The sequence below is a fragment of the Mauremys reevesii genome, linkage group 3 (assembly GCF_016161935.1).
Source record: "Mauremys reevesii isolate NIE-2019 linkage group 3, ASM1616193v1, whole genome shotgun sequence".
Classification (NCBI taxonomy): domain Eukaryota; kingdom Metazoa; phylum Chordata; order Testudines; family Geoemydidae; genus Mauremys; species Mauremys reevesii.
In genome coordinates, this window is record NC_052625.1 from 26,436,755 (window position 1) to 26,450,802 (window position 14,048).

General features: G+C 41.9%; 1 protein-coding gene across 16 annotated transcripts in view; it reads left to right on the plus strand.

Moving 5' to 3' along the window:
• The window catches only part of CCDC88A (coiled-coil domain containing 88A), a 374,196-nt gene that overhangs the window by 297,362 nt on the left and 62,786 nt on the right, over window positions 1–14,048 (plus strand). For 15 of the 16 annotated variants that reach the window (XM_039529475.1, XM_039529472.1, XM_039529474.1 and 12 more), the window contains 3 exons: window positions 7,714–7,991; window positions 8,224–8,367; window positions 9,771–9,957. In XM_039529475.1, the coding sequence (XP_039385409.1) occupies window positions 7,714–7,991; window positions 8,224–8,367; window positions 9,771–9,957 (609 nt within the window). The remainder of the gene's footprint in view (window positions 1–7,713; window positions 7,992–8,223; window positions 8,368–9,770; window positions 9,958–14,048) is intronic. The other variant, XM_039529463.1, reaches the window with a different exon arrangement.

A 14,048-nucleotide genomic window follows, 5' to 3' on the forward strand; every position in this document is an offset into this window, starting at 1 on the left:
TAGAGCAGTGGGATACAATGCAGTCTCTTACAGGCACATGAAGTTCCATGGATCTCAACTAAACAACTAATAGAGGCTTCAAAATACTAAGTACCCAGAAGCAAGCTCTTTAGAGAATCTATGGGAAAATAGGTGAATCATCAGAAATGACCAAAAGAGCCTTGACCTCTGCTATTATACATTACAGAAAGTAGAAGCCTTATTTTAAGTCTAACCAATCATTTCTGGTATTTCACGCTAACAAACAGCACAGAGAGACAGCAGTTACACAAGAAGATATAATTAAACCAGAAAAGTCTGAAACAGAGATGAATTCTCAGATCAGCTCTCAGCCTCCTCAAAACACAATGAATGACTCCCTTCCTAGCCCTAGTCCAAAGTGAACACCAAATTGGTATCAGACGCCTTTAATTTGTGAACTGATGACTGCTGATGACTTTGAACAAATAAGTTCTGGGTGTAGTCCAGAGAAGATATACAATAGTAGTATTAGAAGCAGCATTACCCCTTCTTGGATGACCTGATCAAGGTTCTAGCCAGAGAGAAAGCAGAATCAAATCACCTGAAATCCATGCAGCTTCTGGAACGTTATAGTTTTGTGATAAAGAGAAGAAAAAATGTGCTATCCCGAGTACATTTTCATCATTCTTTTGGTTATGAAGATAGACCCAATGAGGCACAAGGAGATCATCTCCAGAGAATACCAGGAAAAGATGAAGCAGTCTATAAAGGAAGTAAAAGTTCCTGAAGAAACATCATTTCCTGCCCTACTAAACATGTTGGGATTGTTAGTATCTTCCAGAGACAATCTGCAGTGGGCCAGGATACATAAGAGAGCTCTTCAGCTCTGTTATTTTTTCCACATCCCATCCTACTCCAGCCTGTCGTGAAAATCAAAGTCTTATGGATTATATCTATCTCCTTCAGTTGGTTGATGAAGAAAGATTTCACCTCAAAGAGGCAGTCAGCAAGTGAGATGGAACAATAATCACAACAGACATCAGTCTAAGACAGGGATCGGCAACCTTTGGCACGCGACTCGCCAGGGTAAGCACCGCAGCAGGCTGGTTTGTTTACCTGCTGCGTCCGCAGGTTTGGCCTATCGCGGCTCCCACTGGCCGTGGTGTGCCATTCCAGCCCAATGGGGGCAGTGGGAAGTGGCAGCCAGCACATCCCTCAGACCACGCCCTTCCCGCAGACCCCATTGGCCTGGAGTGGCACACCACGGCCAGTGGGAGCCGCGATAGGCCAAACCTGCGGACGCAGCAGGTAAACAAACCAGCCTGCTGCGGTGCTTACCCTGGCGAGCCGCGTGCCAAAGGTTGCCGATCCCTGGTCTAGGAGGTTGAAACTAGGAGGGTGCTTTGAGACACTGTGACAATTCAGGGATCATATCCGCAGAAGAAAGAAAGCCTAGCATTGACTGGCAAGAGCTCATAGTAGTCAGTTCTGGCCTCAAAGCATTGACCCTCTCTTTAGGCGGTAGACATATATTGGTTGTGAAGGACAACACAACTGACATGGATTCACTAAACAAACATAATCCTTACCATTTAAGAAAAAAGCTCTGCTCATGTTGGCTTGAGAAGAACAACACTTCTTGTTGCTGTGCATCCTGCACCTCAAGGGAAATTGAAAAAGATAAATTGGCTCTTCAAACAAACATTAACTCAAGTGGAATAGAGTCCACACTCAGAAATATTCTCATCCCTCGTCCGTTTATGTGACCGACCAGTGATGGACCTGTTTTCTTCCAGAAACAAGAAAGCATCTTGCTATTTCTGTAGGTGATTGAATCCAGAGGCTGAAACAACATAAACATTCAAAACTGGCCAAGATCTCATCTGTATGCCTTATCCTTTTCTGCAGCTCAGCGTCTTCCACAATTCTGATATAGGCTCTTGCCCTCCTGTGTGCAGTTTCTGGTTCAAAGCTGCAGCACAGCCTATGCTAGCCATGCCTCCTTCTCATGTTTGCTGCCAGATCTTCTGTCTCCACAGCAGCAGTCAAATGGTGGTTTGCTTCACTCTCGTGCTTTTAAAAAAAATTAACCATTTTTCAGGCAGTTAAAGCCTTTTTATTTGCTTTCAAACCTTCTCACCACTTCCTGGTTCAGGTTCTGAGCACCATGGTGGCAACAGCCGTATAAAATCTCCACTGCAGTGCCTCCCTGCCAAGCTGCTGTGCCCCCTTTCAGGCCTGGCAGAACAACTGTGCAAGCACTGGGCAAAATCCAAAAGGGGCTCTGTATATGAGATAAGTTTCTCAGGCTCAGCAGAAGGTAAAAAATGCCCAGCCTGCATGCAGCTGACCGTATAACTGTTAGGAACAGGGCTCTGAGTCAGACAAGTGGAGGCATCTCTACGCCACCCCCCGAAGTAGCTGCAACTACACAGAAAAACCCAATCATGAGATATAGAGTAGGCTCTGAGGACTAGGAGAACTTCATCCAAATGAAATGACTCAGGGTAGGTCCAGGACAACAAAGGACCATAAAGATTAGGGCTTTTCGGGGCTACTGGTTCCCCCCACAAGTCCCAAAGTGGGCCTTAGAATCCCTGTGGAGAGAAGCAGGACAACTACACAATTCTCCTTCCTCGCACTGTGAATCAGGCAATTCTCATGATACTCAGGGGTAAATCCTCCCAAAACAGCAAAAGCAAATGTGTCCTTTGCAAGGCAGGGATTATTATCCATCACTTCTCCTTTGCCTTCTCCCCCTTAGGGAGTGTTTGCTGGGGTTTATCTTCACAGAGTCTCTCTCTCAGTGCTCTGTACCACCCCTTCCCCAACTTACAGCATGTCTGGGCATGATGAGAAGCCTGTGCCTCCTGTGCAGCCCTGTCTCAGGCTGCAACCTAATGGAAATTGTGCCCGTGTTGATTTCAGCCCAAGGACTGTTGATGTGCCAAGGAAAGGGGCTAAGATTTGAGACAGCAGCTGAGGGTCTGTCTCTGTATCGCTCCCCTGCTCCACAGGCTGGCTCCACATTAAAGCCTAGAGTACTTCAGGCAGTCTGTGACCAGAACAGAGGCTCTTGAGAAATCCACTCCCCATGAAGTTGCACCTTCGTGGGATTACAGAGGGGTAAGTGAGAAATCCTTTCCCATGTTCAATCCTGAGTAAAGCTCCAAATGGTTCTAAGTTCCTTGTACAGCACTTACTTGGGTGCTCACCATCCAAGGGGAGCAGGCAGGGCACCTTTCAGGCTCCTGAGGACAGTTAAGAAGCTATTTGCACATTTGAAGTATGTGTATCCCTCCTCTGTTGCCTGGATCCCCAGACCAAGATGAATAGTATACTACCCTCTCCCCCATCATAAACATCCGTGAAAGAAGTACTACACCTACCAGACAAACAAACAAACCCCACACCAACAATTTACATAGCTTTTTAAGGCAGGATGTCAGTGAATGGGCAGTAAGAAATGTATAAATATTAATAACACATATTTCCTTCCAAACATAATTATGATACATTTTCCCATTGATGCCTCCTTTGAGGGCATTACATCCAAATAAGGTCACCTGATTAAACCAAATGTTAAACTAAAATGTTTATATCTATTTAATCTATCTAATCTATCTATAAAACAAAGAAAATTCATAAATTTTAGGAGCCTAAGGTTGGTGCAGCCAGAGTTCTACCAGTGAAAGATAGTCACACCTTCAGAAGGGGACTTAGTTCTAAGACCCCATAGACCATAAGAGTGATGATACACTACTCAGTAATTTCAAAGCCTCATCTATATCTGTTCAGACCAAAAGCTTTTCATGTCTTTAGTAGGAAAGCCTACTTTTTTGTAAACAAATGGTTCATCTTCTAGGGGTATGATCCCTGCTTCAAATGAGATGTCTTGGGTCCTGTCTTGGTAAAGCCCTTGATGTGATTTGTGCTGAGCAATGGATTCTAACTTGGTGGCTACAAGGATGTCATGTTACATCCATGAATAGTCATTATTCATCCTAAACTGATATTTTATGCATCCAAACTTACAGATTAAGAGTTAGTGGGAGAAACATTACAGAAATTAGTAACTGAGACTGCAGAGAGGCCTCAGCCCTCACTGTCAAAGCCTACAGCAATCCCGGTTGCTACCAATACAGGATATCCAAGAAAGGACCCTGACAAGGGGAAAAAATCTGGAGCAGAAGCTTCCAAGGAAACTTAGATTCATTTTCCTCCAAACCAACAAAATTCTGAGCATAACAAAGACTCTTCCTTTTGATCCATCTTCTGCACCTACAGTCTTAGGTGGTTGGTAGTGGTCACAGTAAGGCACAGCTCACAGGCTGCAGCACGCAGTGGACTTTGGATTGCTTCCAAGTGCCTGACTTCACAATAACACCAAGAAAAGCTCCTTGATTCCCTCAACAAACATCATTCACTGGGAGTGGAGACAGACATTTCAGTGACGTAGATCTGCCCACTGCTAGACAGATTCCAGAAGATCGAGGATCTGATATCCATGCTGAACAAATGCTTGAGGCAGGGTGTCTAGCCACTGTGCCTTTTCATCTCGCGCATATGCGTCTCCCCATCGGTGAAGTCACATATCAGGTGTCTCCAGGTCTTTCTTCTGAGAGAATGGGACAATTGCCTGGAGCGAATGCAAGACTAGATACTGGTTCCCAGTCAGGTACTAGCTCTCCTAAGATGATGGCTGGCCATAGAGAATGTCTGTAGGGGTCTTCCCATATGCCTTTCCGGCTTGCAGTTTCTCACAACAGACACTTTTCTGAGGGATGGGCAGCACTTCTGGGACCCAGAATGACACAGGGAATCTGGAGTTGTGGGAAAAGGAGCCACAGCATCAAGCTCTTGAAGCTCACAGCTCTCAAATTAGCTCTACTGAGATTCCAGAGCTACCTAGAGGGCAAGAACGTCTTGGTCCAACCAGACCACATGACCACATGCATACATAAACAATCAAGGGGGAACAAGGAGTGTAGTGCTACATGCAGAAGTGATGGATAGACTGTGGAATGAGCAGACAAAACTCTCCGTTCTCTAAAGACAATACACGTCAAAGGAGAGCTGAACCAAAAGGCAGACTGAGAGCACTAAAGACTTATATCAGGTTTACAGAATCCACAAGGAGATTGGGCTTCCTGTTCATTTCCTTTATTCCTGAGCTGTTTAGGGCTTAGAGTATCCAAACTATCTCTTACTAGATGGATTAGACTTACATCATTGAGGCATACAAGCCATCTGGCCCACCTTTTCCAGAAGGAATCAAGGCACATTTACAAGACCCATTGCAATCCCATGGGCCCAAAAAGCATGCACTCCACAGCAGATATCTCTAGGGCAGCCACATGGCCATTGGCCAACACCTCTGTCAAATAGTATAAAGTGGACTTTCTGTCTCTACAGAGCACTCCTTGGACAAGAAGGTGCTGCAGGTGGTGGTCCAGACATAGCCTTGCCATTTGAGCAGTTCAAAAAAGCATGTCTTTCCTATTTTTAGTGTTTACTTTGTATCTCTCCCTTCTCCTGTTCACTACTTCCCATATGAATCAGAATTGTGGGAGATGCTGGGCTGCAGAATGGACAATTTCTAATCTGATAATTTCCTTTCTGATAGCAGCATCTCCCACAGTTCTACCCAACCTGTATGGCTTCACCGCTACAGGTCAGCATTTTATTTGGATAGTTGCTTCTTATGTAGTGACCTACAGTACAGAGTTAATTGGTTGGCGCTGAAATTATTGTTACTAATCATGGTCTGAGAGTTTTTTTCACAGCTTGGAACGAATCATCTGGCAGCAAGCAGGCGAAGGGGGTGTGACTAGCACAGATTCTGCTGCAGCTTTAAATGACCTCCAGAAACTGCACACAGGAGGGGAATAGCCCATACATATCAGAATTGTGGGGATGCTGCTAGTAGAATGAAAATTATTGCGTACGAAATTTTCCATCCTGCTAATCCCAAGGACTGTACAGAAAAAGGGGAGGCAGGGAACAATAGTAATATTGATAGCCCCTTATAGGTGGAGGAGTACATGATGGTTCTCTGACCTATTCAATCTAGCATGTGAGCCACTAATATACTTACTCTGCAGACAAGTTATTGTCTCTGGGACCAATCCTGTATCCAGATCCGGACAGACAGAACCTAGCTGCTTGGATTTTGAAGGAAAGTTTCTAGGAAAAAGGGCAACACAGGCAACAAATAAGACATACTCCAAAACTTGGCTAAGATTCAGGTATTGCTGCAGATGTCAAGTTGTGTCTCTGCATCAGCAGAAGTTAAACATATCTTAGAATTTCTCCAAGAAAGCCTCAATATGGGCTTCAAAGCCATCACCCTTTAAGGCCAAATATCCATATTAGCAAGTGTTCAATATTTGAAAGAAGAAAAATTTCTGTATATCTTGGATATTAGATGCTTTTATTGGAAAGCCTTTCTGATACATTCTTCACACTGTCACCATCTAGCCCTTGCTGTACTAACTGCACCCTTTGGAACCTAGGAAGGAATTGTTAAATTCCATTTAAAACATGGGTGGCTGATACATCTACCACAGAAGTCCTCTCAAAAGGATCTCAGTACTGTGTGTTCCTTTTGGACAGAGCGGGCCTTTGAATGTTAGGTTGCGTCTTCCTCGAATTAATTTCCATCTTCAATACATATCAAGAAATAGTCCTTCTGTGCTTCTACCCCAAGCCTTCCCACCCACGGGAGAAGTTCTAATTCATACTTGATGTTTGCCATTACTTCAGGATATATACTAAGTGTACTAAACCCCTTATGAAGTCCAGGGATTAAACTGAGTATTTCAGAGGCATACAAAATAAAGACTCTTACATCTCTGTCAACCTCAGGGCCCATGCCTTAAGGGCAATGATGCAATGTTGACTTTATGGATAGAAAATGTATGCCTCCATGGGAAGATCTTCAAGGCAGCCACTTGTTTATCAGTGCGCCCTGTCTCCAAATTTTCTAAATTGGGCATCCATTCATCAGCTGCCATTATTTTGGGTAGAAAGGCGCTCTGCAGTGTGGTTCCTCTGTAGAAGAGAATGAACACAGTTTCACTTAGGTGCTATTGATTTAACATTATTTCCATTTCCCCATTCTAGATGGACACTGTTGATTGAAATCCCATTGTAATGGATCTCTGAAATGCAATAAAGAATAGAAAAAAACATGCATGCTTACCTGAAAATTTCCTTTCTTCAAGTAATAGTCACAGTTCTGGCTCACCTGTTCTAGTGATCAGATAGCGATAAACATTGGTATCCAGAACATTTTTAATACACCCGTCAACCTCACTGCTTCAAAATAGGAAAGAATCTCTCTTCAGGAAAGCATTTAAGAGGAGGCGTGAAGTTAAGCACATGGTTAAATGCTTTCCTGAATTGTGGCCATAATGACTTACCTAAGGATGTACCGACTGAAACTAAAATATACCATTTAAATTAAGTATCAGGAAAAATTATTACCATTATGGTGCGTTAGATAATAGGATAACTTGGCTAATGAAGTTGTTGAAGTCACTGAAGTATTTATAAGTATATTAAATTTTAAAAAAATAATTAAATTTGAGGCCAGTCCTTCACTAGGGTGATTTAGACTAGCTTAAAGGACCTGAAAGTCCTTTGTAACCTTACTAACTATGATAGTATGCTAATCCCCACTTTCATTGGTGATAATATTAAATTAAATGGACTTTCCTTTATTTCTGATAACACTGTTTACAACTGCAGGTTGAAAATTCTACCCTTAATTCTCAAAGTACATCTCTTATGAATCAGAATGCACAACTGCTGATCCAACAGTCTGCCTTGGAAAATGAAAATGAATCTATATTCAAGGAACGAGAGGATCTGAAGTCATTGTATGATTCACTGGTCAAAGATCATGAAAAACTGGAACATCTTCATGAACGTCAAGCTTCCGAATATGAATCTCTAATTGCCAAACATGGAAGCCTCAAGTCTGCACACAAAAATCTTGAGGTGGAACATAAGGACTTAGAAGATAGGTAATCATTAATATATAAGATGGATCTTGAGTAAAATTAAAAATCTGCATTTCATAATAATACAAGAACATTGTTGTATAAATTAGGTTGAATAAAATGAATGTTTCTTTAATATGTCATTTAGATCTTAATTCCTTGAATAAATTTCTCCTTGTTCAAAATTGAAATTACATCCTATTTTTATTAGTTCTAGAGGATATAACCAAAGTTTTTATATTAATCTTGTTTACAGGTACAATCAGTTGCTGAAACAAAAAGTGCAATTAGAGGAGTTGGAAAAAGTGCTCAAAGTAGAACAAGAGAAAATGTTGCTGCAAAGCAAAAAACATGAAACTGTAGCAGCAGAATACAAAAAACTTTGTGATGAAAATGATAGGTAAAGAAAAAATCTGATACTTTATTTAGATTTAACTATATTATTAAATGAAAAAGCCTTTTGTACAGTATTAAGACTGAGGTTTTAAACTTGATAATAAAAGTCAAGAAATTCAAACTTGCATTTCCCACAGCAGCCATAACTAAGTTAATTCGCTCATGTGTAATATTTTGTATCATTGCATATAGGATATGCCTTTGTATATAAAGTATATTATTGCATATGGTATGTCTCCTCTGCATGGGCATGTAGTCCAAGTCACAATCTAACCCTGTGAAATGAGAGGATTTGTAATGATTTCCTCCCCAACTTGCAAAATGTAGTTGTCGTACAACCCTGGTAGAGCTCCCCCTAGCTGGATGCACATCAGGCTACTGTGTTTTGAGCTGTACAAACTGGGTCTGTGTACCCTGAAGTTTCCCTTGATCTGAGTAGGTTTTAGGGCTACACCTCCTGTGCACAGACTGACTTTTATTTCTTCATGGAAATGAGGCCCCACTACCCAGTTGTCATAGGCTCCCTGGACCAGTACTGACCCACTCAGCCTCCCCAGTAACTTAAGCACACTCCTTCCAGAACTACAACTTTATAGGTGCTCTGAATTTACAATTCACCTCTTTGAGGACATGTGATAGTTAAAAGCAAATAGACAGACAGAATTTATAGGGTTCCTAAACACAATTGTTCTTTACTTTAGCTAGTACAAGAAATCTACAGATCTGTCCAAAACAATAAAAATACATACACATTTCCCTGCCTCATTTTCTTGCCACTCTTGAACCTTCTTTGGGCTTAGGTCAGACTCCTCTAAAGAGTGAAGGATCCCACCTACTACACATGGCTTCTACTCCAAATAATGGAATGTCTCGCTCTCCTGTGCAGCCAGTTTCCTTCTTTTTTTGGTCTGGTTCCACAGTTAAACAGCATCTAGTGTACTACTGTAAACCTCTGCTTTGCTTTTATTGTCCTTTACTTGAGTAACTATGGTTACTTTGTCTAAAAAAAAGTTTCACTTAAATCTTTTCCTTTTTTAAATGTATGGAAACTTTCAACAGTCTTGTGTTTTTCTCAAGCATTGAGTTAAAATATAAAAGGTATTTCATTTTTAGAAGAAAATGATTTGCCCACAATTTGAATTCTATAATAATATTATTTCCCAGAAGTCAATCACTCTTCCTATCTCTTAATGAGAATAGAATTTTCATAGAGTAGAATATCTTGATCTAAACAAACTGGTGACTAGAGGCTATTAATTAGTATATATATCCTTCCAAAGCATGCGTGTCACCCATGTTACAAACACCATGGAATTATGGAAGTTACATGCTTGAAACAAAATTCTGGTTAAAATATGTATTATCTTTTTATCTATAATATTCTTATATGACATCTTTTAATTACAGGCTAAATCATACATACAATCAACTTTTAAGAGAGAATGAAGTTCTTCAAACTGACCATAAGAATTTGAAAAGCTTATTGAACAATTCTAAACTAGAACAAACACGATTAGAAGCTGAATTTTCTAAACTGAAAGAACAGTACCAACAACTGGATATTACATCTACAAAACTGAATAATCAGTGTGAAGTAAGTTAGTTTTTTTAATCTCTTCTGTTAATACTTCAATTACTATAGCATTGTAAATGCAGATAATATTATGCAATGTGCTAGACTTTTTATTAATGTATCTGCTTTTGTAGGTAATCGGACAGTTCTGATATAACTGTCAAGAAGAAAAATGAACCTCTCCATTTTTTGAGTGCTTGCTCATGTCCATTCCACGTTAGGTGTGTGTACTCTGCGTGCACCGTTGCTGGAGTTTTTTTCCCTTAGTGGTATCCATCAGGCAAGCTCTAGTGCCCTCCGTTGCCGTGTGCTTATGCCACCAGCCCTGCACGTTCTCAGTTCCTTCTTACCACCAGTGAAGTGTGCTGGAAGAACTCCTCTTGCTTCAGCAAGGCACTTCTCAGTGTTTTTTTTCTCTGTACCTTAGTTTATTAGTCTTACTGTAGTTGTAGTGGAAGGGTTGTGTCTTTTGCCATCTCCTTAAAGATCTGCCCAAATTTGACCAAGCCATAAGCTTCTGAAAAATCATTGCTGTCATAGGTCTCACCCCCACTCTGAACTTTAGGGTACAGATGTGGGGACCTGCATGAACACCTCTAAGCTTAACTACCAGCTTAGATCTGGTCTCGCTGCCACCATCCAGATTTTTAAGTTATCTGGAGAACTCTGTTTCCCCCCCCAAAAAACCTTCCCCTCGCTGGGTAGCCTTGAGAGACTCCTCCACCAAGTCCCTGGTGAACACTGATCCAAATCCCTTGGATCTTAAAACAAGGAGAATTTAACCATCCCCCCTTTCCCCCACCAATTCCTGGTGAATCCTCTTGGATCTTAAAAAACAGGGAAAAATCAATCAGGTTCTTAAAAAGAAGGCTTTTAATTACAGAAAAGAAAAGTAAAAGAAAAAACCTCTGGGAGACAGCATACAAGCTGATCTCACAGACAACAGATTTAAAACACAGGATGTTCCCCTGGGCAAAAACCTTAATACACACAAGAATACCCAATTTGATAATTCCCCTAATTGCACAAAGACAAGTTACAAAAGAAAATAAACATAAACCTATTTATTCCTTTCTAAAACTTACTACTCTGATAAGAGGCTGGTTCCTTGATCTTTTTCACTCTGGCTGAAACTGAAACTGAGTCTAAACAAAGGAAACTTCCCTCCTTCCTTTTGAAACATCTTGTTCCCCCATTGGTTCCTCTGGTCAGGTGTCAGCTAGGCTAGGTGAACTTCTTAACCCTTTACAGGTAAAAGAGGCATTAACCCTTAACTATCTGTTTATGACAATTGCTATGAAGAATTTACAATCTAATGCAATTAGTGTAATAAAAACTGATTCATGAACCATAAAGCAGTGAACAAGAACTTTCTCAAGTGGGATGCGAAGATCTTTATCACAAATTTTACAGAAAGCTATCTGTGATCTTTCTTAGAAGGAAAACAAAATGTATTTATTTATCTAACACCAAAGGTGTGCGTGCCCTCCTCAGCTTCTAATTTAAATGCCTGAAAGCAATCCGTGTAAGTGGACAGGTTCTTGTTTCAACAGAAATAAAATAACCATACATTTGCTGCCTTCTACTGTTATAGAAACTTCTGGGTAAATTAGGAAGGACAAAGTTAGGCTTTGTCTACAGTACAGAGTTTTGTCGACTCAAGTTACACTGACAATCAAAAACCAGTATAATTACATCGCTTGTCCATCTTCACACAACATTCCTTCTTTTGGCAGAGCACATCCACACTTGGTGCTCTAGCATTGACAGAGAGAGCAGTGCACTGTGGGTAGCTATCACACTGTGCTACTCTCCACCTTCTGCAGCTAGGAGTTTTGGGAAGGCGGCATGGATTGCAGTGCATCATGGGTGCGGGCTCAACATCCCATGATGCCGTTTTTTCCACCCCATCATTCCCTGGGCTTTCAACTGAGTTTCGTGCCATTTTTCAATGGCCCATGCTTATTGTACACCCGCCATCTCTGTCTGAAAGGATGGATCCTGCTCTGCTGCCTACTGTTAAAAGGTGCCTGACTTCCTTTGTACCATGGAAAGAATCAACACCAGATTACTTTTGGCATTCATGGAGCAGATGTACACGGTGGACCATCGCTTTTGGGTTCAGGAAACAAGCACTGAATGGTGGGATTGCATCATTATGCAGATCTGGGATGATGAGCAGTGGCTCCAAAACTTTTGGGTGCAGAAACCCACCATCCTGGAACTGTGTGTGGAGCTCACCCTAGCACTGCAGCACAAGGTCCTCAAAATGAGAGCTACCCTCTCGGTGGAGAAGTACGTGGCGATCACTGTGTGGAAACTGGCAATTCCAGACTGCTACTGGTCGGTCACAATCACAAATCAGTTTGGAGTCGGGAAGTCCACCGTTGTGGCTGCATTAATGCAAGCTTGCAGAGCCATTAATGGTATCCAGCTGTGAAGGGCTGTGAATCCTGGCAATGTGTATGAAATAGTGGATGGCTTTGCACATCCCAATTTTGACCCCGGACTATCTTGCGACAGAGTACGTCAATGGAAAGGGATATTTCTCTATGGTATTTCAGGCGCTTGTGGATCACCGTGGGAATTTCACTGACATGAACACACACATCTTCAGGAGCACTGGCCTGTACAGAAAGCTGCAAGCAGTGACTTTCTTTCCAGACCAGAAGATTCAAATGGGGAATGTTGAAATATGCATAGTGATCCTGGAGAGACCCAGCGTACCCCTTACTCTCATGGCTCATGTAGCCTTACACAGGAAACCTGGATGTCAGCAAGGAGCGCTTCAATAATAGGCGGAGCAGATGCAGAATAACCATTGAATGTGCCTTTGACAGATTAAAAGTACGCTGGGACTGCCTTTATGACATGTTAGATCTAAATAAGGAAAATATTCCCATGGTCATAGCATGGAGCTGTGCACTCCAAAATATTTGTGAGGCTAAGGGTGAAACGTTTCCCCTAGGATGGTGTCAAGAGATTGTTGTAGTATGTTCTTGTACTGCTGTGACTTTTCTTGGTCCGGCACTGAGGTTAATACAAGGGCATCTTTTTACTTTAGATCTATGTATTTTCTTTAGTTTAAGTCTGACCTTGCTATATACCAGAGAGTGATCTGTGTCGCAATCAACACTTTGATAACTCTGGGTAATGAGGATGATGTTCAGGTTGGCAAGCCTTGTGATGATAAGATCCAGTTGGTGCCAATGGCCAGATCTGGGATGTTTCCAAGATACTTTGTTGCAACTTTGTCTGGAAGAATAGAGTTTTTTACACAGAGGTCATAATAGGAACAAAATTCTAGCAGTCTCTGACTGTTTCCATTCATCGTACCAGTTCCGTGTTGACCAAGACAGTTGGTCCATGCTTCATGATCTGCTACCACCTTTGCATTAAACTCCCCTAGCAGGAAATCATACCTGTGTTTTGGAATATTGCTGATGGTGGTTTTCAACTAGTCGTAGAACTGGTCCTTGATGTCAGAAGACAAGGAGAGTGTTGGGGCATACACACTCAAAAGGTTGACTGGGCCCTCAGATGTGAACAAGCGTAGTGCCAAAATTCTCTCTGATCCATTTGTAGGTGGCTCACGTACCCCCAGAAGTGAGTTCTTGATGGCAAATCCCACTCTGTGGTCTCGTGTTTCTTCTGAGTTTTTCCCCTGCCAGAAAAATGTGTAGTCATTTTCTCTGAGAGATCCGCTTGATGCTAGGCTTGTTTCTTGGAGGAATGCGATTTACACATTGAGTCATTTCAGCTTGTCATTGATCCCGGCAATTTTACATGCACTGTTGATCTGTTGAAGGTCCTCAGATAGTCCATTTGTCATGGTGTGAACGTTCCAGCACCCTATCTTTTTACTTGACTTGCCTGGTGCATTGGTTACAGTCCACTTGTCAAGTTATAAAACTCTAAGCTCCAAGCACTCATTGAAGCAGGCAGACTGTGGTGAGACAACACCCTATTGTCTGGGGGCTGCCCAGTTTTATGGTGCGCGGTGGTTGTCTAGTGAGATACAATGATCTCTCCCACCATCAGAGACAGCCCCTGGCACTCTATTCTATGCCAATCAAGTAAGATCTTAGAACTGGTGACTGCTGCCTCCCACG